We start from the raw sequence: 27712 nt of genomic DNA, 5'->3' as shown, positions 1-27712 counted from the left end.
GGCAAGTTTAAGAAAGCTCCCTTCCCTAGAAAGATCAGGACAGAGGCTAACCAGACATAAAACACAATATTTCTCTCTGCAGAGCTGCTGCCTAATGTATTTTTATTGTTTTCTGACTTCATTTCAGAGGTTAGCCAGAATAGTTTAAGGTTGTTAATCTGTAGCATGATCCCCAGGATCCTCAGTTATAAGTTGCCCCCTCTTTAATATCTGGAAGGCACCTCAGTACTCCCTTTGAGCAACTCTGCGGTACTATGCCATGTGCGACAATGGTGGGGAGTGATGGGGGTGATGGTGAGGGTTAAGATGCTGCGAGTTCAGTCAACGGTACCTTCCACTTCATATGAATGTGCCATCAAAAAGGAAGAAAAGGCAGTAAGAAAAGGCATGGAAGCACAGAAATCTTAATTAGAGAGAATCTCATGAAGTCAATGTGAAAGCTGCAAAGAATTACATAGAATGCACAACATAGAAACAAAATTCATTCTGCTCCTGGAAGATAGTCCATGACTCTTGTTGGAAGCGTTGGGGGGTGGCTTTGCACTGAATGGGCATGGGGAGCAGCTGATTTATGTATTTGCCTACATCCTTAAAGTAGCTATCATTGGACAGCTACTGTGGAAAACACTCCTTCAGCATGGAGTAAACACAGGAGATTCTGCAGAAGTTGGACATCTTGAGCAACCTTTAGATGTTGGAGGAACTCAGAAGATCAGGCAGCATCTTTGGAGAGGAGTAAACAGTCGATATTTCATAGAACATAGAACATTACGGCACAATACACGATGTTGTGCCAATGTTTGACCTTCTTTAAGATCAATCTAACCCCTCCCTCATGATCATGAGTCTAGATGAAGGGTCTCAGCCTGAAACATTAACTGTTTACTCCTCTCCACAGATGCTGCCTGACTTGCTGAGTTCCCCAGCATTTTGAGTGTGTTGCTCCAGCACGGAATAAGTGTTTTCAGAAGAGAGAGGGTGTAAAATATTGCATGAGGAAAAAGCAGAATAAAACAAATGACGCCCAGTTTCTTACCCAGGCGGCGTTGATACGTCAATGAGCAGTGGGAGGGGAAAGGGCTGCCATAGTGTTGGGTCATAAGCTGTACAGTGGCTAGTTCGCAAACAGAAAGAACAGGAGAGGAACCGGAATTCCTGGGAAGATGCAATGGAATGGATGATTAATAGTTCATGCGTAACCTTGGTAACAGAGAGAAGCTACTCTCCAGAATTGTGACAGGGCAAATGTCACGATGCAGGTACACCATGTATCAATACAAAGTAAAGGTCTTTCTCTCTGCTGCCCTAACACCTAAAATGAGTAGTGTTTAATCTTCACATATTATTTTCAGTGTGTGATATTAGAACTGTCTGGGACAACCATTATAATCTAATTAATTTAAAACTTCTACCCAATTGATGTAGCTCATAAAGTTACAGGACTGAATGCTTTGCATTTCAGGCACTCTTGGGTCAGGAACAGCATGGGTTGGGTATAGAGTAAAGTTCCCTTTTCACTGCACTAGCAAACACTCCCTGGGCATGAATTTGGCAAAGAGGTCCCTCAATGGTGTCTCAACAAACATTATGCTAAGCTAATTTCAGTGCTTTAAGGTTCTGTTCCCCCAAGAACTGAACAATACGCCATCCTGCCAGGAGTAGCCTGCCTGATTCACTCCTGTGCTGTCGTCTCCTCAGATTGGATTGCCAATCAAGTGCTGGTTGAAGATTGAAAATTGCTTGCTACTGCCCAAGCCCATGCTTCACACTGTGAGCAGGTGGGGAATTTAACACCATCTTTCTGCTCCAGAATTGTCTGAGGTCCAGCACATAAACTCTTTCTCTTCCTCTTTCTTTCTGATGTTTATCCTGATGAATAGCCCTCATTAAATAAGTCTTCATTATCCGATGTTGGTGCCAACGCCAAAGAATTTAATAATGCCTTTGCTATCTCTATCTTTGGCTGTTTTAAATACCCACCAATGCTGTGACTAATTTTTCACGGTATCACAACATTAATTTCTCCCAGAAGCACAGATCCACTGCACTAACCAGGAAAATCACCAAGACAGGGAGGTTTCCCAACAGCATCTAGAATTAAAAAAGGGTAATTAATTTCAAATGTGCTCTTGTGGCATTGACAATCTTCCTCATTCTCATACCGCATCCCCTTCTCAGCCCCCGCACCAACATTCAAGAAACATCTGAACCTTTAACAATCATCTTTAATGATTGTCAAAATAGGATAATTGCAATCTTTGTCACTACATATAAAAGGAATTAATGGGTTAGAGCGGTTCCATTTCTAACATTTCGAAATTACTGTCCGTATAAAATTAAGACAGTGTTATTCTTCACAACACCATGAGAACCAAATAGAAATGTTCAGCTTATATTTTTCTACTTACATCTCCATTCATTAACTTGCAATCGTCTTCAATCTCATCTGCGCTATCTTCGTCCGATACTTCGCCTTCCTCGGCGTCATCACTGATGTTTGCAGATAGCTTCTTGCCCTGAAGTAGGAGAGGTGGATATGCCAGAGAGGAGAGAAGAAGAAAAGATAGCACAGAGGAGTATGTAGGAGGGGCGGAGGGAATTGAGAGACAGAAAGAGAGAGAGAGAGAGAAAAGAGAGAGCAGGAGAGAGATAAAGGAGAAACAAATAATGGGGAGAAAGATTAAATGGTGAAGGTGGTGAAAAGGATGGTTGAGAGGTCAACCGATGCAAGTGAAAGATAGCAGAGAAATGGGAAAGGGTGCATGGGAAAGGCAGAGACGTGGATAATGAGAAAGAGGTGGTGAGCAACGTGAATAATGGGAAGAGAAGATCATGCAAACCATGGAGAGTGAAGAGAATGGGGAAGAGAAAGGTATATGAGAAGGGAATATGAAGAAGAAATGGGGAAAGTATAAGTTGAGATGGAATAGTCAGAAGGAAATGGGAAAGGGGATAATAGTTGTAAAGGTAGTAGGAGCGAGAATAGGGAAAGCAATGGGGAAGAAGAAAGAAAAGGAGAAGGATGGGAAGAGTAAATAGATGGGAAACAAGGTGAGAGAGGGATAGGAAAGAAGGAACAAAAGATAATGAAGAAAATAAGGTCCAGTAAGAGAGAGAGATTTATGGGAAGAGAAAAGGAAATGGACAGAAAACAAAATGAGAGATTTACCCAAGTCGATGGTAATTTAAAAACTTTGTGCTAGTGCCTTTGAATCCAATTTGATAAGACATACTCCATGGAAAAGGCCAACTGTCAAATAAAGACCTTTCATCCAGCTGCAGAAGTTGTCTTATGAACACAGACTGGAGACAGATCCTGAAGACAGCTCTGATGTGTCAGTCTGATTCACAATTTACAGAAATTACAAAGTGAATCTGAAAGACGAGGACCAGGGGCTTTAAATCTCGATATAGTCTTGCTGTCTTCTCAGGTCAAGGATAGTCCAAATGATAACCGGTTCGATTCTTAGCCTAAACTGAGATATGTCACCCGTAGGTACTGCCACCCGTAAGGCCCACAGAGATGAGAATAGTGGAGAGCATGGCCCAGAGGGTAGTGGAGTGGAAGGAGGTTACAGAGATAGAGGGGAGGTGAAACAAGGAGGGATTTGAAACCAAAATTTCAACATTGAGGCTTTGTTAATGTGGGTCAGGAAGAACAGGTCTGATGGATGCTCAGGAAACAATGCTAGGCCTCGGCCATGAAGAACAGCCAAGCAGACCAAACTGGGGAACCTCCCAGTTCCTCCTGCAGTGTAAGGGGGAAAAGACCGGAGGAAAAGCAAACCATTAAAAGGGAGGCAGATTCACAGACATGTAAACCTGTGGTTGATCATGGTCTTCGTACAGCAGTTGTGTCATTGTAAGGAAAACATTCACCTTGGTTCATTTAATAGGTGCTTTCCTTAAATGACCCAGTTTCTTTTTCTTTTCTGTGAACAATTTCATTACATGTGAAATTTACATCAGATCAGAAGTTGAGCATAAATCAAATGTGTCCCCAATCTCTCCAGAGCTACCCAATTTAGATCAGGTGAAGTAAAACAGAGATAGTCAGCAAGTTATTCACCTCCAGTTCTCATTTCTACCTCATGGCAATCATTAGTTTGTCAGTCACGTACGATGCTACATATTTTTTTTCCCATTGTTTCACAGAATGTGGCCATTGCTGGAAATACCAGCATTCATTGTCCATAATAATTACCCTTGAGCAAGTATCTTGCTGTTCATCCATACTTGTGGGCCTGGAGTCCCTTAAACACCAGGCTAAATAAGGGTGTCAAATTTTCTTCCCTGAAGAACGTAAATGAAGCTGGTGGGTTTTACAACAAGAGGTTTCATGGATCCCATTACTGGGACAAGCTCTATTCAAGGTCCCCATGGTGGAATCCAAACTTTGCAACCAGATCAGTGGACTAGAGCTCAGGCTGTTAGTCCAGTGACTGCTACGCTATTGTACCCCTGTTACATCTGTAGGGTGACTTTTAGTATTGACTGGTAACTGAGAGTGCTGAGGGCTGACAGGGAAGATCCACATAATCAAGTAGCAAATGAGGTGAGGAGACAGTCACAAGGGAACGCTGCCGACAATTGAAGTCATTGTCTTGGGATGGTGATATGGTAACAATATGATTCAGTCTGGCACCAGCCAGACTAGAAAACATCATATAGAATCCATTCACCCGACTGGTTTGCGTTGTTAATTAGAAAAGGATAGACCTACAGAAGTCATGGATATGGCCCAGTCCGTCACAGGCAAAGCTATCCCCTCCACTGAGCACAGTTACATGGAGCGTTGCCACAAGAAAGCATCATCCATCATCAAGGACCCCCACCATTCAGGCCAAGCTCTCTTCTCACTGCTTCCATTTGGCAGCAGGAACAAGAACCTTAAATCCCACACCACCAGGTTTAGGAGGAGTATTAGCCTACGACCATCAGGCTCTTGGACTGGCGTGGGTAACTGCACACACCATACTCTGAATTGATTCTCACTTTCAAGGACTTTTTACAACTCCTGTTCTCAGTGTAATTTTATTTATTTATCTATTTGCACAATTTATCTTCTCTTGCAGATTGGCTATTTATCTTTGTTTATGTATAGTTTTTTTGTAAATTCTATTGTATTTCTTCTTTTCCTGTAAATGCCTGCAAGAAAATGAGTCTCAAGCTAGTGTATGCAGTTTGATAATGAAGGTGGTAGAAGCGGGTACGATTGCAATGTGTAAAGGACATTCAAGCAGGTGCATAAATTGGAAATGCTTAATGAGATATGGCCAAATGTGACTGGTTCAGGTTGGCAACTTAGTTGGCATGGAAGAGTTGGGCTGAAGGGCCTGTTTCCACTTCTATCGCTTTATTGCTCATGCTTTGTGTAGAAGGGAGAACACCTCCCACATATTACCATTGGGCAAGTAATCGGTTTGGTTTTTAGTGACATTGGTTGAGATAATCATTATTAAAATAGTGCCACAGGAACCTGAGAGGGCAAACATGGCCTGGGTTTAGCACCTGGTCTGAAGCACACCACCTTCTTCTGTACTGCTTTGGAGTGTAAACCCGCAGGTTTGTGTGCATACATCTACAGTGAGATTTGAACCTGTAACCTTGAATCTGAGAGGTAAGAATATTACTGAGCTCCAGCTACAGTGATCTAAGGTCGATAGGTATCTCCTCCAACACTACCTCTTTGCACTTAGGCCCTGAGTCACTGTATGCCCATCTCTGCTGTGGACATATCAAACCCTCAAACCCTCCCTGCTTCAACCATTCCCTGAAGCTGTTTTGAACTTTCTCACCATGCTCCATGCTCAGAAATTCCTCCTGAATACTTTATGTGATCTGCCAGAAACCATCTTTCAATTCTGCATCTTTGTTTCGAACTCACCCTCAAGCTAAATTAATTTCCCCTGACCCAAAGAATCACAGAAGGAATGGTTTTAGTTACATGTAGTTATCAAAAGATTGCATGTCACTACTTATGCACAGGGTTCTCCCAAGGCCCTGGCTAAAAATATCTCTCAACCAGCATCCAACAACAACTAATCAAACAATTTGTCCACTTTTCATCTTAACACATTCATCGCTGTAGGTATCTCAAGCATGCAATTAGCTGGCAGCATATCCTGGAGCCCACCCATTTCAATTCAACTTCCCATTCCCATTTTGTCATACATGGCCACAAAGAGGCCACACTCAGGTTGGAGGAGCAACACCTCATATTCCACCTGGGTAGCCTCAAACCTGGTGGTATGAACCTCGATTTCTCTCACTTCCAGTAATTTCTCCCCCTCCTCCTTTACTCTGTTTCCATTCCTCATTATAGCCTCTCTCACCCCTTCCTTTCTCCTCACCTGCTCATCACCTCCATCTGCTGTCCCTCCTGCTTCTGTATCTTCCAGGGTCTGCTGCTCTCTCTTATTAGATTCCTTCTTCTTCTGGTCCATACATCTTCCACTGATCACCTCATACCTCATCCTCCCTCCCCTCCTACCCTCCTTCCCCCCCCCACATAGTTTTGTCTATTACCTAACAGCTTGTTCTCCTCCCCCCCCCCCCACTTCTTGTTCTGGCTTTTGCTCCCTGCTTTTTCAGTCCTAATGAAGGGTCTTGGCCTGAAGCGTCCACTATCTATTCTTCTCCATAGATGCTGCCTGACTTCCTGAGATCCTCCAGAATTTTGTGCATGTTGCTCAAGATTTCCAGCATCTGCAGAATCTTTTGTGTTTATGAATTGGAGAACTCCTCTCAGGCCTTTGGCCTTTCATTGTCTGCAGTAATTCCAATGAAGCCAGAAATAATTTCAAGAGACCTTTGTACAGTTAGACTTAACAAAAAGTATTGATGGCTTATTTACTTATTACAGACTGAGCCCACTCTGAGCCCACGCTGAACCCAAGAAGGTACACCTATCCTAAACCTGTATCATTTTGACTTATTGCCAGATCCTCTGGGGGAAGGGTCAGAAATGAGGTCTGCATTAGGCATGTTGCAGGAATATGTTTGCAGCAACATCTGGCTCTCCGAAGTAGGCAGATGGGTCCCAACACTGGGATTTATGCATGCTTCTAAAGTTGTGCATTACTGACAGAGTCATTTGGAGGGTGCATTAGACTGGAGGCTAATGCTTGTCCAATCAGCTGTTAAAAGTAGTTAGATAGATCTTTGCACAGCAGAGGAATTAAGGGTTGTGAGTGTAGGTCCATGGCTAGATCAGCCATGATCTTATGGAATGGCAGAGCAGGCTTGGCAGGTCAGACGACCAACTCCTGCACCCATTTATTATTCTCTTATCGCCATGACAGATACCTGGGCCTTATCTGATTGATTTTCATGGGAGGTTGCTGTGAATTGATTGATCCTTTCCCCAAACCACAGCAGTGATTATATTTTGGGTCAAATGCTATTTTATTAATGTTAATTGATTTTTTTTATAATAGCAGCCTTCCAATTTAAGTTACAGGAGGGAGGGAGCATGTTACCTTGGTAACATCGGAAAAATGAACTTCAAGTTCTCTTTTTCACAAATTGATTTCAGCCAAGACTTAGTTGCCCTCTAATCAATCTCTAAGGCAGGTAATCCCAATGACCTCATCAAGACTTGCTAAATATTAATGAAGATTTGATTGCCTTGGTACCTTTACAAGAATCTTTCCCTTCAAGTTCTCAGGGGAAGGCAGCTGGGTCACGTTATCCACGTGCACAGAAGAAACGTCAAGTTTGTCCCCCAAGATCTCCAAAAGGTACTGAGCCATCTTCTTCTGCTGGGGCACGCTGCAGTGATTTTCTATGGAGAGGATGATTGGATATCTGCAACCCAAACATTCATCACAGACTCTAAAGGCTTTAAAATACATTGGCCTAGAAATTCAATCCTGCAACACAGATTGCAGAGGATGTTTTATTCTGCAACTTACCATAGCTCCTCTGGGAGCTTTTGATGGGACAGTGTGAGAGAGCTTCACTCTCTATCTAACCTGTACTACACCAGTCCTCAAGTATGTACTCGGACAGTATAGTGGGAATTTTATTGTGTACGTTGCCCATAATGGGTGTTTGATGGCTTAGTGTCGGGGGAATATTACTCTGTATCTCATCCCGGGGTGGTGAACCTTTGTGAGAGCCTGTGTCCAAACTGGTGATAAAACCTTCTAAAAATTTCCTTGTATGCCATGGTAATTTTGAACAGAGATTATTATTAATTAGTGAATTAGTAAAAGTAATTATGGGCATATTTTAAGGAAGAAGATAGATGAATCATTTTACTTATTTAAATGTATTCATTGCTTTATTATTAATAAAAATATAACACAGACATTGAAATAAATGAAGTGTTTTATGAAACCTGTTCAAAAAATGTTAATTTTAATCTTTTAAAAAGACAATCGAAATTGAAATAGTAATATTATTGTAAGAATTACTATCCAGGTACTGATATGTACACCAGGTCTGTGAGGATTTCAAAACATATCATCCACTGTCACATGTTCTTATAACCTTCTAGTTGGCACCAAACTGGTGTGAGATGTTCCTATGAAAAAATCTCACTGCTCTTGGGTTGTAGAAAATCATTTGCTGCTTCATTTGGTAGTAAAGATATTCATGATGTATTTTTTTTTATTAAGAGTAGGATTTAAAGAAATATGCAGCGGCACTGCATGCCAGCAAATTTTTTGCATGCCATCTTGGACATGTGTGTCATAGTTCACCACCCTGATTTTAGTCCTTTCTATGTCTTTCGTGAACAGTGCTTGATATGAAGGTGTAGAGGAAGTTTTACTCTGTATCTAACCTGTGCTATGCCTGCACTGTTGGTGTTTGATGGGACATATGCCTTTGCAAGGAATAATGGTTCTTCAGAGTCTTAGGTAAAACTGTGTGCCATCTTCTCTGCCACTTTGAACCAAAAATTGAAACCGTTAAATTGAAATCATGGTACTCACTCAGACTTAACAAAAGCATATTTGTTGATGGTTTCAATCACATCTCGGAAGAGGATCTTGGAAGTGAGGGTGTAGCCATGGTGAACGATGGGCTCTCCATCTGGACCATCCCAGCAGTCAACTGCAATGCAGCATAGTTACTCATAAAAGGCAGTGCGTGACAAAGTACCTGTGCTTTAATGCAAGTCCCGTGGAAAAGCATGATCAAAAGTGACCCTGCCCTTTTATTTAAGGAAAAACATGTCTAGACAGCCTATTGTTCAGGCCAGGAATGGACTGCCTGCAAATGTGATGAAGGCAAGCTCTATAGTGGCCTCGAAGAGGGAATTATATAAATAAATTCTGAGAAGTTTGTATGGCTGAAGGGAAGGGTCAGAGACTGGAAGTGGTGAAATGTTCTGCTAGAGAGCTGGTATGGACCCAACAGGTACAAAAGCACTTTAACCTTACAGTTACATCTTTAACACTGTAGCACTCCTTCAGTACAGCCCTGAATTTCACCTAAATTTACTTTAATGCCTATGGGGCAAAACTTGAAACCACGATCTATTGGTGGGGAAATGAACCGGCTACTTATTTGACTCTTTTTTATTGTTTTATTCTTTTTAATTAGAAATGCAGCACGATAAACAGGCCTATCCAGCCCAACAAAGCCACACCGTCCAATTCGCCCACGTGATCAATTAACCTTCTAACCCCGTACACCTTAGAACGTGGGAGGAAATTACATGAAACTCCACGCAAAAAAAAACAATGGGGGGACAAATCCAGAAGAGAAAGCATTAGCTCTGATCTTACCTTCAACACAGCGACAACCAGTTTGCAGCACCCAGGCGTACATGTCGACTCGTGACTGTGACATCAGCTGGTCCCCCATTAAGTAGGTGTTGTGGGAAGAGGCAATGTAGTAGTTACACAGAGGCTGTGTCATGTCCTGGGTCACTTTGTAATGTTCAGGGTTAAAGATGTCTCCGGCTGGGCTCCGCATATAGTTTGTGAAACCTGCGGGTGTCGATGGAAGGATTTATACTGCAGTTCATTCCACTTAGATGGAAGTCCAAAAGAAGAGATAAGTAAGTTTAAAATGCATTGAGGACAGAGAGGCAGAAGTGCGGGGGGAAAGGGGCCACTTGTCCGGCTTAAATCATAAATTAACTCCACAACATTGAAATATTTTTTTCTATCAGAAAAGGGTTTAAAATGCAATGAAGGCAGACGAATGAGTTAGGATACAGATCGGCCACGATTCAGGTTTAAAGGGCTGTATGGCCTCCTCCTGTTCACATGTTAAACCATCAAAACCAACAACCTGGTAAATGGGCTGGAAGGGCAAAGATTCCCAAGTAGTGAGTTTCCACTATACTGTCAGACCATTCGACACCGGAGCAGAATTAGGCCTTTCGGCCTGTTGAGTTTGCTCAGCCATTTGATCATGGCTGATTGATTTTCCCCCTCAACCCCATTCTACTGCCTTCCCCCGTAACCCTTGAAGCCCTTACTAATCAAGGACCCATCATCCTCCAGTGTTAACATGCCCAATGACTTGGCCTCCACGGCTGAATGTGGCAATGAATTCCACAGATTTACCACCCTCTGGCTCAGTAAATTCCTCCTCCTCTTTGTTCTAATGCAGGGGTTCCTAACCTTCTTTATGCCACAGACCCCTTTGCCAGTCTGGTGAAGCCTATGGACCCCTTCTCATATTTAAATATATAAAATAAAATACAAAGGATTGCAAAAGAAACCAATTATATTGAAATACAGTTATCAAGATACTGAGACAAAATTGTGATATAGTAATACATCTATTTCTTTATTAAAATATTAAATAACAAGACTATACCATTAAAACATGGGGAAATTAAAATTAAATTTGATTTCGATCTAGTGTAGAGTCTATTAAGTACTGTAATTTTGAAGTAGTAATGAACATGCTGTAAACAATATTTTGCGATATTTGTAACAACTGTAATGTGATCTAAAAATATCTGTGATTTCTATTGGTGACAAAGTCACAGGTACCGTTAATACTACCCTGGTTTGTTGCCTACGTTCATAATTGAAGGAAATGCTAACTTTCAGTTAGAAGTTAGTGAAAATAAAGATGTAATTTTTTTCCCCCGTCCAAGTTCATAGACCCCATGGAATCTATCCACAGAATCCCATGTTAAAAACTCCTGTTCTAAAGTGACATTTTTCTATCCTGAGGCAGTGGCCCTCTGGTCCTCATCTCTCCCATTGTTGGCAACATCCTCTCCACGTCCACTCTATATCTAGGCTTTTCAATATTTGGTAGATTTTAATGAGATCCCCCCTTATCATACTAAACTCCAGTGAGTACAGGCCCAGAGCCATCATTGAGTAACAAACTCCCTGGGAAAGATACTTCCTTGAGGCAGTATCAGCTGATTCCCACTCACTGCTGGAAAAATGTATGCTTGGGCATGTGAGCATATAGCGAAGTTGGGTGACTAGGTAGGTATGGGTGTTTGCACATGTGAATAAGGAGAGATACTGGAGAAGGGGCAAGGTCAAATTCTCCTCATGGGAGTAATCTCTACCATCTGGGCAGACTTGGACAGAATGGCGCCCGGCAGTCCATAGAACTTTGGTGGGGAGAAATCAACAAGTAGAAAAGCAGAAGAGAGCAGGTGTGAACCTACCATCAATCCCAAGGACGCCTCGCTTCTGGTTCTCGAGACATGGCTCAAATTTGTCAATGACCTCCAGACAATGTTCCTTCGTCACAGAGTTCATCTGGTGAGAAGAGAGAGGTGGCAGCAGCTTAGAGATTAGCTTTACAGAAGAGAGCAGGAAGGATGAAGTTGCCCACAGTTTGAGGAAATCCCAATCTAAGCAGAGGAAGTTTGGGTCAGAAATATTGCAGTTGTACATTCATCTAACACTAGAAAGTGACGATAGCATTGAAACTTAAGCAAGAGCATTGTTTGCAAAAAAAAACCGAGTACAGAATCTTGAAATAAAAATAGAATTTGCAAACCTTAAAAACAGCCTCTTAAATTAATTGGCACCCTTTGCCAATCAGAAACTGATATTTAAATGTGTTAAATACTAAAATGCACTGGCTGGATATTGATATACAGTACACTGGAGTTAAATATTAGCATGTTAGCACAGAACATTATATACACAGGTTAGTATTCATATATAGTGGTTGAATATTTATAAACTCACTCAGTAGTGTTATAAGTTGATCAAATATTATTATATACTAATGTTCACTGATTATATACAGATATACACTGCCAGAATTTTGAAAAATACACAAAATGAATATTAAAATACATTCATTAAATATTAACATATACTCACCACATATTGATAGCCATTACCTAAAGGTTGACAAAGACTTAACTCAAATTGGCATATCTAGGTTGTACATTGATATAATTTGAATAAGAAAACATGAATAGTCTGTGCAACACACAAATGATGCTGGAGACTCAGCAAGTCGGGAAGCATCAATGGAGAGGAATAAACGGTTGATATTTTGGACCAAGACTAATTAAGGGTCTCGGCTTGAAATGTCAGCTGGTTATTCCACTCCATAGATGCTGCTTAACTTGCTAAGTTTCTCCAGTACTTTGTGTGTTTTGCTGACGATTTATAGCATCTGTAGAATCTTATGTGTTGAGGATTAGTCTGTTTGTTCCAGGAAGTGTCAACATAGATACTGTAGACGGAATTAGTCTCACCCTGCCCTGGAAGTGAAGAATGTCTCTGTTGCCTTGGGGTGTTGATTACCTACTGGATTGTGCACTGTGCAGTTTGATAAATGCCACTTTGTGCTTATTGAGAAAGAAATGATATGTGACATATAGGCTTGGAAAAATGACAAAATCACATCTCTTTTTTTATCCTTTGTGTTGAGTGGATTTTCTTGCTTAAAACATTGCATGAAAAGATACAGACACACACAAGGTGGCCACTTTATTAGGTACGTCTTATAGCAAATAAAGTGGCTACTGAGTGTATGTTCATGGTTTTCTGCTGCTGTAGCCCATCCACTCCAAAGTTCAACATGTTGTATATTCAGAGATGTTCTTCTGCACATTGCTGTTGTAATATGTGGCAATTTGAGTTACCGTTGCCTTCCTTTCAGCTTGAACCATCTGGCCATTCTCCTCTGACCTCTCATTTTTCCCCCACAGAGGTGTCGTTCACTGGATGTTTTGTTTTTTGTTGTTTTGCACCATTCTCTGTAAACTCTAGAGGCTGTTGTGCATGAAAAGCACAGATCAGCAGTTTCTGAGATACTCAGACCAGCCCGTCTGGCATAACAATCAAAGTCCTGTGGATCACATTTCTTCCCCATTCTGATGTTTGGTCTACACAATAACTGAACCTCTTGACCATGTCTGCATGCTTTTATGCATTGAGATACTGCCCCATGATTGGCTGATCAGATATTTGCATCTATGAGTAGACGTACAGGTGCACTTATTGAAGTGGACATTGAGAGTACGTATGTTGTCAATGTTACCCAGACTTATTTTGTTGCACATTCTGTTTGCTCAGGTTGTCAGATATTATTATGAGTGTATAGAGAGGGTTAGTGCAAACAAGCTTTCTCTACTGAGGCTGGGAAAGGATAGAGGTCATAGGCTGAAAACTGGAATATTAGGGGAACCTGAGGGAGAGTTTCTTCATTCAGAGGATGGTGAGAGTGTGGGACGAGCTGCCGGTGGAAGTGGTGAATGCTGGTTTGATTGCAACGTTTAAGAGAAGTTTGGATAAGTACATGGATGAGAAGGGTATGGAGGGCTATAGTCCTGGTGTGTATGGGACCAGGCAGAATAACAGTTCAGTGCAGACTGGATGAGCTAACTCTATGACAGATAAATAGCCTGCTCAGAAAATGCTATAGGATGCTAGGGTGTGGAGTTTTGGGAAGTAAGAGGTGAAAGAAGAAATTGAGTCCTGGAGGCCTTAGGCTGTTTGGACCAAAATCAAAAAATCATGAGAAGAACAGCCATGCAGCCTGACAACTGATCCTCGTACTGACAGCCAAGATCTTTCAGAGAAGCAAGAGAAAATACAGGGAAAGCACCAAACTGAAATCCATTAAAAGCCGATTACGATGGATGCCTGTTAATTGGGCCATTAGTTAATCATGGGTAGCAACTTTTTTGGGACAATTCTTTTTTTTTTAATTTTATTTTTATTTGGATAAGGAATTCACAAATATCATGTACTTTTTTCACACATATAACCTTTTCCATTTTTTTATATGTATAAAACTACAATTATTTATACATTCTTAAGTACACATTGAGATGATATAAAAGGAAAATAAACATTTAAATAGATAATTATGTACTGTGGTAAATCTAACCTATTAGGCTAAGTAATGGAATTAGTTGTTAAGAAAAATGGTAATAATAGTTTCCATATAACCCTTCTGGACCATTTCCACTGGTCCAAAATGTTGTATATAAGCCTATGTATCAACCATTGTAGGTGTTTATATCCTAATATGTTCATGCCTGCTCCTGCCCGCAGACATAATTATCCAATCCCTATGTACTTATTTACTTAATTTTTTCATTTTTTTATCCCTTTCCCAAATCTTTCCCTTTACTTGCATTAATTCTCTATTTTCCAAAAGAAAACAAAAAAAAAAACAAACATTTAGACTAGGGGTGCTTACGTTAGCAATATTACTGTGTTGATGAGAAGAGCAGTATAAATCATTAGGAGAGTCATCTAAAGTCTGCTCGCATTGGGGTTATATATTCAATCCATTTATTCCAGATTTGATAAAATTTTTCTTTTTGAGTTCTCAGGGAGTAAGTCAACTTTTCCATTTTAAGTATTTCCAAGATAATTTCGTACCAATCTTCTAATGTAGGTGGTATTGGATTTAGCCATTTTCTAGTGATTGATTTCTTACTTGCCGCTAAGAGGGCCTGCAGCAACTTTATATCTTCCTTCTGTTCAAGAAACAATACATGCCCCAAATAGAGCGTCTCAAAGTTCAGAGGTATCTGGGACCTAAGTACCTTAACTAATGTTCTATGAATACCTTCCCAATATAGACTTAATTTAGGGCAATCCCAAAAAATATGAAAATGATTTGCCTCCTTAGAGCCGCACCTTCTCCAACACATCACATTTGTATCTTTATATTTTTCCTGATATGTGGTCTTGAAGTATCTTATAATGTTTTTCCAACAATGTTCTCTCCAAGTCAAAGAATTAGTCGAGGACCATTGAAAGCTGCAGATTTTCTCCCAAGCCTCCTCTGAAAGTACCAACCCCGCTTCTTTCTCCCACTTCTCTTTAATATACAGTGTATTTACATTTTTAGCATGGGAGAGTGCATTATATAATCGAGAAACTGATTTACTAGGTATTGAACTGCAAGCCGAATTCAGAATCTTGAAAAATTCTAATTCTACTGTTGATAGGTCTGTATATCTACAACTCTGGTTAACATAGTTTCGTACTTGAAGGTACCTAAAAAAGTCATTATGTTCTAGGCCATGTTTGTCCTGCAGGATTTGGAAACTTTGTAATACTCTTTTATCTATAAATGAGAGGTAGGTTGTAAGACCTTTCTTTATCCATAGCTCAAATCTTTTATCTCCTCTGTTGGGAAGGAATTCGGTATCATATGCACACCATCTAAAGAGTTTTAACATGTTATTAATTCCACATGAATTAACCACCTTCTGCCATACTTTTAATGTAAGATTTATCCAAGCGTTTTTAAATTTTTCCAACTGGGCCATCAATCCTTTGTCAGCTATTGAGGCCTGAAGAGGAAAACTGTCAACTAATCCAAATTCCATTTCCTTCCATCTAGCCTTATATTCCCTATTACACCAATATAACAGAGAGGTTATCTGTGAGGCATAAAAATAATTTCTCAGGCAAGGAAGAACCATACCTCCTCCTTCCTTCCCTAACTGTAAAGTGTTATATCGAATTCTAGGTTTCTTTCCTTGCCAAATGAAGCGGGAAATCCACTTGTCCCATTCCCTGAATTGATTATCATCCACCTCCACCGGTAAAGTACGGAAAAGATACAATAACCGAGGAAGAATATTCATTTTTATAGTATTTATCCTTGAATTTAAACTTTAAAAGGAGATAAGATTCCATCTATGCATATCTGCTTTTATCTCTGAGATTAATGGCCCATAATTTACCTGTGACAGTGTTGAAAGATCCTTCGGCAGGGTTATTCCTAAATATTTTAATGATTTAGCTTCCCACTTAAGATCGTATGTATCCTGCAATTTTTTGGATGGTGTATAATTTAGGGACATAACCTGCGTTTTCTTTACATTTATTTTATAACCTGATATTTTCCCAAAGTCATCCAACAGTGTAAACAATCCTATAAATGATTTTTCGGGTTCACTCAGATAGACCAAAACATCATCTGCGAATAATGCCACTTTCTGTTCAATCCCTGCCACCTTGATACCTTTTACGATTTCGCTCTGTCTTATTAGTTGGGCAAGCGGTTCAATATATAGCGCAAAAAGGAGAGGAGAAATTGGGCATCCCTGTCTAGTGCCTCTCTCTAGGGACAATTCTTAAAGAACAAAAACTAATCATGAAATTAGACAGGGCTCCCTTCGCATATTTGGGGCACTGCGCCACTTAATTGGGACAGGAGACTATTACTGAACAGTTTCTAACCACTGTCAGGCACGTGCATTTGTGTGGTTGTTAGACGCTACACCTTGCTTAGAGTGAACGGTTTTTAAGTAGTGTCAGTTGCATGTGCTTGTGTTCAAAAATCAGTGATTCTTGTCACTGATAGTTGGCAAGAAGTAAGCGGTAAGACAATTCACTGTTCACTATTTTGCTCACTGCAGCTTCCAGCACTTAGGCTTGGAGACACCAGAAACAGCCGGAGGTGAAAATGAAACAATTTCACTACTTCAGCAAGTTAGAAGCTACGAAGAATCTGAAGGTATCAGCAATCATCTTAAATGTTACAACTAAAATGAAGATTCAGAGGATGCCATTGTCAATAGCATTGTATGCAGGCAGTCCACTATCTACACTGGCTGCCTGTGCTGATTTTGTCCATTTACAGTCAATCAAAAGAACGTGGCAGTATACACTGGATGAACTATTAGGAACTAATACACTGTTTTATAGTATTGTAATAGTAATGATAGTGTTCTCTTTTGTTCTGTATTTCATTTAAATACATAGATTGTTACTCAGTTAGATGGTAGTTTGTCTTTTTCATACCTTTTTAAATATTTCCATGAAATTTTGGCTAATTGGGGGCAGCCACTTAATTGGGCCAAAATGTACTGGTCCCAATGTGTCCCAATTAACCACACTCCACTGTATGAGCTGAAATAAAGGGGATGGGAACCAGGGTCAGTCTATGGAATTTGTCTTATTTATTTGTTCATAGAATGCCAGCAACTATTGTCCATCCTGAACTGGCCCTGAGCTACGCAACTATGAGCCAACATTGTTGGTGAGGGCTGACGTTGACTGGTGAGAGTGGTAGGCTTCCTTCTCTAAAGGACATCGGTGAGGCAAATGAGATTTCAATGATGTTTGGTAGATTTAAGGTCACTGAATTTACAGATGGGGAGGAGGTGCCGATACCTATGCAGATAAAAGGTCCACTATATCCATACATAGACAGTATGCCCACTCTCCATATAGAGATACAAGTGTAGAGTTTTATATGTTGATGTATTGCCGCATACTTGTGTAGTCACATACATGCTTTGAACTCTGCTCCTGAAACTTGGTTCTAGTGCAATCAATGGAATTAATTTCAGAAGAAGGGTTCAGCTAGGATTTAACATGCAGCATATACAACAGAGGGTATGTCTTTAACCTTGTGCATTGTCGTAGGGTGGAACTGTGTCCGGTAAATGCCAAACATTAGAAAGAAACAATGCTATTAGGACAGAACAGAACAGAACAGCACAGGAACAGGTGCCAAACCAAATAAATTCGTAATCAAATAGCCAACTAAACTAATCTCTTCTGTCAACACAATGTCCTTATCCTTGCATTTTCTTCACACTCATGTGCTTATCTAAACGTCTCTTATGTGTCCCTGATGTATCAGCTTCTACCACCACCCCAGGCAGCACGTGCCGGGCACCTAAGACACTCTGTGAAAAAAACTCGCCCTTCACATCTTCTTTAAATTTACCCCCTCTCACCTTAAATGCATGCCCTCTGGTATTAGAAATTTTATCCCTGTGAAAAAGATACAGTCTTTCTACTCTATCTGTGCCTCTCATATTCTTTTAAATCTCTGTCAGATCTTCCCTGAACCTCTACTGCTCTGGAGAAAACAACTCAAGTTGGTCCAGCCTCTAATTATAGCACATGTCCTCTAAGTGAGGCAGTGTCTTGATAAAACCTCTTCTGTACCCTCTCTAAAGCCTCGACATCCCTCCTATAGTGCGGTGACCAGAACTGTATGCAATACTTCATTTGCGGACTAACTAGAGTTATATAAAGCTACAACGACTTCCTGACTTTTGAATTCAGTGCCTTGACCAATAAAGGTAAGCATGTCAGGTGACTTTTTAACGACCTTTCAGCTTGTATAGCCACTTCCAGAGAGAATGGCCTACTCCTGCACCTATTTTCTATGTTTCTATGAGCTTGGACCCCAAGATTCCTCTGCTCCTCAACACTGTTACAGTACACCTTAACAGTGTACTGTCTCTTTAAACTTGACCTGCCAAGTTGCAAAACTTCCTATTTAGCCAGGTTAAACTCCACCCGTCATTTCTCTGTCCGTATCTGCAACCTATCTATATTGCATTGTATTCTTTGCCAGTGGCTTAGACCACCCACAGCACCACCAATCTTCATTTCATCTGCAAACTTAGTAGCATACCCATCCACATTTTCATCCGGGTCATTTATATACGTCACAAACAGCAGAGATCTCAGTACATATAATGAGATCTTTGGGCTTATACTGTTACATGCTCAAGGAGATCTGGTTTTTTTTGTGAGAAAATGGTCTTTTGGAGGTCACCTGATGTGATTTTCCCGCCGATGTGAGGTCATGTGATGACATGTGCCCTGTGACTATATAAGGGTCGACCCAGGTGACGCAGTTAGTTTTTGAGTTTGTAGATTTCCAGGTAGAACGTGCTGTGCCTCCGTTTCTGTTGCGAGTTTGTTTTTGTGACGCAGTTTCATTTTTAAAACGGAAGGTGCATACCCTTACAAGATATTGTGTTATTGGACTGGAAATTTGTGGCTGGAAGTGCCAGTTTACTCAATTCCGACAGTTTTGTAGGGAGAGTGAAGAATTCATCGAAGTGAAGGATCGAGAGAAGTCGGCATCGTTTGGCAGTTTAATAAAGAATCGACCTTATTGAGTCTTCGTTGGAGAGAACCTGCATTGAGATAACTCTTGCAAAAGGGCAATGAGTTCATGCAGAAAGGTGATCTCTCTCTAAAGGAATGTAACGTCAGTTGATTTAAACTGTTTATTTTCGGCATCGGGAATCCTGTGGACAGAACCAGCAGTAAAGGTGCGTCAGTGAAGAAATCGTTCTCCAGAGAAGTCTCTCCCAATTGAATGTGTAAAACTGTTGGACTTTCGAAGTTATCACTTTAAGAACTATATCTGATTGCATCGCTTTAAGAACTGTTTTCGCATTTAACGCTTTAAGAACCAGTGCCGAGTGATGATTTGGTGAACGGCTGCATAATGGTTAACTTCCGGTTAAAGTTTTCGTTTGTTTTTTTCCCTTATCGTTTATACGTGTTTAATAAATGTTTCGTTGTTTTTATATAACCTGTCTCGATTAATATTCATTGTCGCCGGTTACGTAACAGTACAATGAGCCAGAGTGTGTTGGGCTCTGAGGTTTTTAAGAACAATTGAATTGGTTAATTGCTGTTTAACAAGAGTTGTTAATCATTTAGCGTTCCTTGTGTTTTTTCTTAAGGGACTCTCTCTTTATCTTGCAGTCTCCTGGAGCTTTATGTTTAAACTTGTTAAGTTTATTTTGATAAGATTGGGGATTCCATATTATTTGTATTATTTAAGTGGACGCCTGATTAGCACTAATCCTGGGGTCCTAGTTTTGAGAATGCTAAGTCTCATGGTGTCACTCGGCTAAGCAACCAATGTTGTGCTGGAATTCTGATGAATTGTGGCGAGCATTTGGTCCATGATGACAGGTGAGAAAAGCTTGTTTATCGCCACTGCAGTTTTTATTGCGACAAGCATAATAACAGACCGAGCGCAATGACCTGGGGAGAGAGCTACTCAGTCACGTACAGACGGTGGGGAGGTGATTACTACACACCCCCGGGTACAGTCAAGGTGACCCACAAACACACAAGCAAACAACTGTGTAACCCGAGCTAAAATGTAACAATAAATGAACTTGAATATCTCACCATAATTCCACAAATGCATCTTAAAACAAGAACAATAAGTAGTACTGGACGCTAGGAATGCTGGGGTGAACTGTCAACCACACCCCAGGAGTGCCACAGAATAAACCCTGCTTGCCATCTCTACATCAAAGTCTGCCTTTTCTCCGCACTTGGGTTCCAACATTGCCAGCACACATTGTGACAGTACAGATCCCTGCGAATCACAAAACTCCGGTGATAGCCACTACCCTCTGCTTTCTTTGGGCAAGCCAGTTCTTAATCCAAATAGCCAATTCACTATGGATCCCATACATCTTAATCTTTTGGATGAGCCTTTCATGAGGGACCTCGTCAAACACCTTACTAAAATCCATGCAGACAACATCCACAACTCTGCCTTCATCAATCACTCATGTCTCCTCATCCAAAAACTCAATCAAGTTAGTAAAACAAATTTTGCCCCGCACAAAGCCATGCTGGCTTGCCCTATTTAGGCCATGGTTTTACAAATGCTCATCAATCTTATCCCTAAGAAATCTCTCCAGTAACTTCCTTACCACTGAAGTGAAATTCTTTGGTCAATGGTTTCCAGGGCAATCGCTGGTTCCCTTCTTGAATGGAACAACATTATCTAGTTGGCGGTCCTCAAGGCTACAGAAGACACGAAGATATTGGTCAAGGCCCCAGCAATCTCTTCACTTGCCTCTCTCAATAAGCTGGGATATATCCCATCAGACCCTGGGGGCTTATCTATTTTGATGCTCCTTAAGATACCCAATACTTTCTCCTAGTTCAAAATGCTCCAACATATTAATGTTCTCGGCACTGATCTCCCTCTCTGTCATGTCCTTCACCTTGGTAAATACTGATGTAAAGTGCTCATTAAGGACCTCACCCACATGCTTTGCGTCTAAGCAAATGTCTCCCCTCCCCCGTATGCTTTGTCCCACCTTTATCCTAGTTAATATCATGCTCCTGGTGTATTCATAGAGTGCCTCAGGATTCTCTTTAATCCTACTTGTCAAGGACTTTTCATGCCCCTCTTGGCTTTCCTAATTGCCTTCCTGAGTTCTTTTCCAGCTTCTTTATAACCCGCAAGAGGTCTGTTTGATTCTAGCTTCCAAGGCATTGCATACAGTACTTTTCCCTTTTTCTTCTTGACCAAATTCATCACCTCACTCAACATCCAAGGTTCTCTTACCTTGCTATCCTTGTCCTTCCTTCTGACTGGAATATACCTGACATGTACTCTGCACAATTGGCCTTAAACACCCTTCACATGTCGGATGTGGACTTGCCCAAAAACAGCTGTTCCCAATTAACTATCCCTAGCTCTTGCCTCATGTATTCAGGATGTGCCCTGCTCCAGTTTAAAATTCTACTGGAAAGTCCATTATTTATCCTTATCTTTAGCTATCTTAAAATTTAAGGAGCTGTGGTCCCTGTTCCCTAACTCTCACCCATTGAATGGTCAGTCACCTAGCCAGGCTCATTATGATCCAGTGCAGCCTCTCGTCTTGATGGACTATCTCCAATCTAAATATTGATTTATGAAGCCCTCCTGTCCAGTTCTGCTCCATCTAAATCTCTTGCACTAAGGAGATCCCAGTTTATATCAGGGAAGCTGACATCCCCCCTGACAATCCTATTATTTTTACGCCTTTCCTTAATCTGTCTGTATATCTGTTCCTCAATGTCCCAGTGGCTATTGGGTGGTCTGCAGTATAATCCTATCAGAGTGATTGCACCCTTCCTATTTTTGTGTCCAACCCATATAGACGCAGCTGATAAATCTTTCAACTGCCCCCTCTGAGTGCTGTCCCTGATTAGTAGTGCAACTCCCCCTCCCCTTTGCCTCCATCTCTATCTTTTCTAAAACATTGAAACCCTGGGACATTAAGCACCCATTCCTGTCCCTTCCTCAACCAAGACACTAACAGCTACATGATCATAGTTCCATATGGTGATCCATGCTTAAGTTCATCACCTTTACTCATAATACTCCCAGCATTAAAATACACCGCACTTCAAACTACCTGTCCTATTGTATCTATCATTTTGCTCCTGCCTGTTTTAACTGGCCCTGATATCTATCATCCTCTCCATCCCTCCACTTTCTGACCTGGTACTCTGCTTTTCATCCCCCATCCTAATATTAGGGATATGTTTTCTTCTGTCTCCATCCCTCATCGAATAAAAGGGTGAATGCAATGAATAATCGATAGGAAGGTCCTCTCCGTTTTTGAAAAGTAATTAGAAACAGTCCAAGTATTTGAAAGAAAAACACATTTGCCTCCCAGAGGACGTGTGTGAATCTGTAAACTTCTTCTGTCACTGAGAAAGCTGTAAGTGCAAGCCCTCGATGTCTTAAACTATCACTAATATGATTCTAGGGGAATTGCAGACTCAGATCTTAACTACAATTAAACCACTGCAAACGTGTTGGTGTGGATTATTGAGTTGCTCCCAAAGGGCAAAATATTACAAATAACAAGAGCTTTGCTTTAATCCAGGAGCTGAATCTTAATAAAGATTTATCAGAAGAAACTGCCTCTTTGAGCATTGCACAAAATAAATTACTTTTAAATTGCCTTCATGTAGGCTGTTCAATCAATAAATGAAACATTCTTTAGGCAGCAGTGAGATGAATGAGCAGCCCATTTGCCTTTCATTAATGAAAGATCTTTGATATGTTTCTGATAAAGCACTCTGTACTTCAAAGAGTGCCGTGAGATCTTACACGTCCATCTGAACCGACAGCTGTGACCACAGTCTAATCCCTTATTTGAAAGACAGCACCAGGGTGAGCTGATGAGCGGACGTACAGGAGCGAGACTGAGTCGGCTGGTTGAGTGGTGTCGCAGCAATGACCTTGCACTCAACGTCGGTAAAACCAAGGAATTGATTATGAACTTCAGGAAGTTGAAGGAATGGACATCGGTCCTCATACAGGGGCCAGTAGTGCAAACGGTGAGCAGGTTCAAGTTCCTGGGTGTCAACATCTCTGAAGATCTATCCTGGGGCCAACATACTGATGCAATTATGAATTAGGCACGGCAGCGGCTATATTTCATTTGGATGCCACCAAAGACTCTATAAAACTTCTTTAGATGTACTGTGGAGAGCACTCTGACTGGTTGCATCACCATCTGGTACGGAGGGGCCACTGCAGATCCATCATGGGCACTAGCCTCCTCAGCATTGAGGACGACTACGAAAGATAATGACTCAAAAAAGCGGCATCCATCATTGGAGACTCCCACTGCCTAGGACTTGTTCTTCTCTTATTACTACGATCAGAGAGAAGGTACAGCAGTCTAAAGACACACATTCAATAGTTTAGGAACAGCTTCTTCCCCTCCACCATCATGGATAATAAACCAACCCATAAACACAGCCCCACACTATCTTTGTTCTCCTTTTTCACTACTTTTTAATTTAATGTTTCATATTTATTTATTTATTATCGTAACTTATAGTGTTTTTAATGTTTTGCACTGTACTGCTGCCGCAAAACGATGAGTTTCATGACATATTGTATGTCAGTGATATTAAACCCGAGATGATTCTGAGGCAAACCAGAATGCATGCTTACATAGGGAGAGTGGTGGTGAGGTCTCACTGACTGAAACATTGGGTTGGTGTAACTCATTCAGTTGTTCAGTGAAAATTGTTCGGGCAATGTGGTCTTTCCTGGTGCGTTCTAAACAGGGTGATAGCAAAAAAGACAATTCCTTGACGACTGGTACTCTAGTCTAATACCTGAGAACCTCAGGTTATACAAAACCTCTGTTTGGCCCTTACAAGGGCTGGCGGAAAAATAGATCATCAATGCCACTGACATACGGACAATCCAGTCTTAGCGCAAGTGTATTCATCAATCCATGAAAATTGGATTGAGAATTTTCTTTAAATTAGCTTCCTTTGTAAGTGGCCCCTGCTTAGACTTGAGCAATGTGTTTAGTTTCAGTTGAATGCACAGAAGAAAGTGTGATAAGAGAGTGGGGGAGGCATACAGAGGATGTGAGACAGGAGGAGTGACAATCAATAGAATTACAAGACAGGAGGAGTGACAATCAATAGAATTACAAGGGGAGGTAGAACAATACAGAGAAATGCTAACAGAGAACATCAGAGAGATGGACTAATAGAGACAGGCATAGAAAGAGACAAAAACACATCACTAGTAAGAAAAGCATTAACAAAGAAACAGACAGAGACACAGACTGGTAGACAGAACAGAAGAGTTAATACTCAGGGTGCAGAAAAGAATAGAGAGACGCTGATGTAGATGTAGATAGAAGAGAGAGAGAGAGCTCTAGAAAGAGCAAGGCCAAGAATAAAATAGAGACTAGTATATAGATAGAGGAGAGAAACAGACAGAAAGTCAGAGAACCATATTCCTCTTCTAATGTGAGAACCAAGGTTATGATTTATTCCATTATGGGATTGGTTGAAGAATAAATGTTACCAAGGCTACCCCAGTGAATGATCGACTTGTACCATTCCCTGGAGAAAGGAAAATGAAGTGCAGCCAGGACCCTTCAGCTGGAGCATCATCAAGGAAATGTCATGGATCTATTTTAAAAGTCGGAAGTCCGGAAGCAATTCTGTTTTGATTGTTGAATGAAATTCCAGGTCACTGTTTCAACCGATGTTGGATCCAATGGTTGGATGTCTCACACTTCACAACACAGAACACGTGGTCAGTTATATTGGAAGATCTGAGATGTGAGAGGGCTGCGATGGTTTTGAAATTTGCACTCTGCTAATTCTACACAGTGCAGTCACTGTGTCTGTAGAAGGCTGAATGGGAACGGTGTGGCGGGGGGAGATGTGGAGTGGACTGGAAATGGAATGAAGCCCGAACAGCAACTACAGCAATCACACCGAGGTCCTGAGGCTGGTATGAGTCAGAATTAGAGTCAGAGCCTCCAGCAGTCCAGCTGTCTCCAGTTAGCTGACCGTACAGTGAACCCTAGGGTTTATTTCCTAGTTCCCATATAATAAGGGAAATCAAGTTACATTGCACTTGCTGACCATTAACTGTGTTCAACTCATTAGTGCTGCATGTGATACTAGTTTGTGTGCCACGTGGACGTGCTTAACTAATTCGAGCAACAGTCACAAAATGCTGCAGGAACTCAGCAGGCCAGGCAGCATCTATGGAAAAAAAAGTACAGTCGACGTTTCGGGCTAAAACCCTTCGGCAGGACTGGAGAAAAAAAGCCGAGGAGTAGATTCAAAAGATGGGGGGAGGGGAGAGAGAGAGAACCACCAGGTGATAGGTGAAACCTGGAGGGGGAGGGACGAAGTAAAGAGCTGGGAAGTTGATTGGTGAGATGAGGTGAGGGAGGAAAAAGGGGATGGGAAATGAAGGGGGGGGTTTGGGGGGCATTCCCGGAAGTTTGAGAAATTGACGTTCATGCCATCAAGTTGGAGGCTACCCCGATGGAATATAAAGTATTGTTCCTCCAGCCTAGGTGTGGCCTTATCCCGGCAGTGGAGGAGGCCATGGGTGGGTATATCAGAATGGGAATGGGAAGTGGAACTAAAATGGGTGGCCACGGGAAGTGGAACTAAAATGGGTGGCCACTGGGAGATCCTGCTTGTTCTGGCAGACAGAACGTAGGTGCTCGGTGAAGCGGTCTCCCAGTCTACGTCGGGTCTCACTGATGTACAGGAGACCACACCGGGTGTGCTTAACTGATTCGCGTGCAAGTCAATGCAAAAAAATGCAGTTGTTGGAAATCTGAAACTAAGACAGAAAATGCTCAACAGGTCAGGCAGCATCTGTGGAGACAGAAGAAGAGTCAGATGTTAGAAATGAAATGTGTTTTTCAGAGTGGATAGAAAGGAGGGAGGAGTGGCAAGAATTAAAGAGAAGGTTTGTGATGCCTGGGGAAGATGAAAAGGCACTAGCACTTGAAGCATTGGTTGTCCCCAGCATATCCCTCCACCAATATCGCAATAAATCGGTTGTGTGGTTGCTTTCGCAATACTGATTATGGGAGCCTTGAGCGTTATCTGATTTCTTACACAATGAACTATACACCCAAACATACTGCCTTAACCATAACTGCTTCTTCAGCCAGTGGAAGTGCTTTGGAAATGCAAGCCATTCTTCTCCTGGGATCGGTGGTAAGATTTTCATTCTGAATTCTAGCCCCTGACTGTGTATGTGGACATTACAGGGATACGGCTATGAAGTTCTGCATGGTTGAATAGGACACTGGACTGTCACTGGCCTTAAAGGGAGTGTGTTCCAGCCAAGCCTCGCAGTACCCAGGTTGAAGGAAGATGTAGCAGCTTTAAACAAGAGTATGTGATTGAATTAGTTGGAAGTTTTGAGTTCAGACTCTGGGCTCTCTTTCCAGAAGACTAAGCATTGGCACCAGATCCCACAACAAGCATGTCAGAGCAACAAAAGAGAGGCAAGAAATAATGAAGCCAGTAGAATTGCAGCTCAAATATATTAAAAGATATTAAAGCTAAATGCTGCTGTTTTCATGCCTGTTCAAATTGATAATGATACAGCGAAACCATGAAGATATTATTATATCAAGCAGCACCTGGGAAATCATTTTAGTAACATTATCCTTAAGATTCATTGGGCAGGAGGCAATGAGTAAACAGAGCTGTCTGCTTGTAATGGTAGTCCAGAAAGCAGTGGAAATCTCTGCTTCAGCACATTCTGTGAGCGACAGTCCAGGGAGATCATTGATGCTCTTTCCTGAGACTACAACTTCAAGTTCACATTTGACTGTGAGTCAATTACAGATTAATGGCTGGTATTACTTTATTTAAAGACTCATCATCACTCTTGATCCAGCACCATGGGCTGATGTTTAATCAAAGTTACAGTTAAACGCCTTCATTATTCTCACGTTGCCTTTCTTACCCACTGCTATCTTTAAGCTCAAAGTTGCCATTTCTTGATATTTCTCACTCCCCCTGCCTGACTTCATCTGCTCATCCCAACAACGCCCCGTAAACCCACTGTTCTTCGAACTACAACTGTGCTTTCTTCCTTTCAACCACTACTAAACCACCTGTCACAACATCATGGGTTAAGCTCCCTGGATTGTCTCCCTAAACAATCTCCTTCTCCACTTCTCCTGTTTCCTTAACCACTCCTATAAACTTTCCTTATTCAGCACTTCTTTGACACTCCCTCTTAATGAATGTCTGTTTGTATCTTTCTGTGAGTGTCCCTCTCTGTCTCCCTCTCTGACTGTAAGCCCCTGAGGCTGTATCCTCCTGCGACAGTATCCCTCTGTGACTGTGTCCCTTTCTGACTGCATCTTTCAGTCACTGTGTAATCCTGGGATGTATCCCTACGGGAAAGGGGATTGTTTTGCTGTTGTTGTCGCGACCTGTGTTGTTCTGTGGAA

General features: G+C 41.4%; 1 protein-coding gene across 2 annotated transcripts in view; it reads right to left on the bottom strand.

Moving 5' to 3' along the window:
* The window catches only part of plch2a (phospholipase C, eta 2a), a 328352-nt gene that overhangs the window by 87979 nt on the left and 212661 nt on the right, over window positions 1-27712 (bottom strand). For both annotated transcript variants that reach the window (XM_072244834.1, XM_072244833.1), the window contains 5 exons: window positions 11606-11699; window positions 9741-9944; window positions 8943-9063; window positions 7638-7809; window positions 2409-2516 (listed from right to left, as the gene is read on the bottom strand). In XM_072244834.1, the coding sequence (XP_072100935.1) occupies window positions 2409-2516; window positions 7638-7809; window positions 8943-9063; window positions 9741-9944; window positions 11606-11699 (699 nt within the window). The remainder of the gene's footprint in view (window positions 1-2408; window positions 2517-7637; window positions 7810-8942; window positions 9064-9740; window positions 9945-11605; window positions 11700-27712) is intronic.

The sequence above is a fragment of the Mobula birostris genome, chromosome 27 (assembly GCF_030028105.1).
Source record: "Mobula birostris isolate sMobBir1 chromosome 27, sMobBir1.hap1, whole genome shotgun sequence".
Taxonomy (NCBI): Eukaryota; Metazoa; Chordata; class Chondrichthyes; order Myliobatiformes; family Myliobatidae; genus Mobula; species Mobula birostris.
The sequence above is the reverse complement of the archived record's forward strand: the minus strand, read 5'-3'. Positions and strand labels throughout refer to the sequence as shown.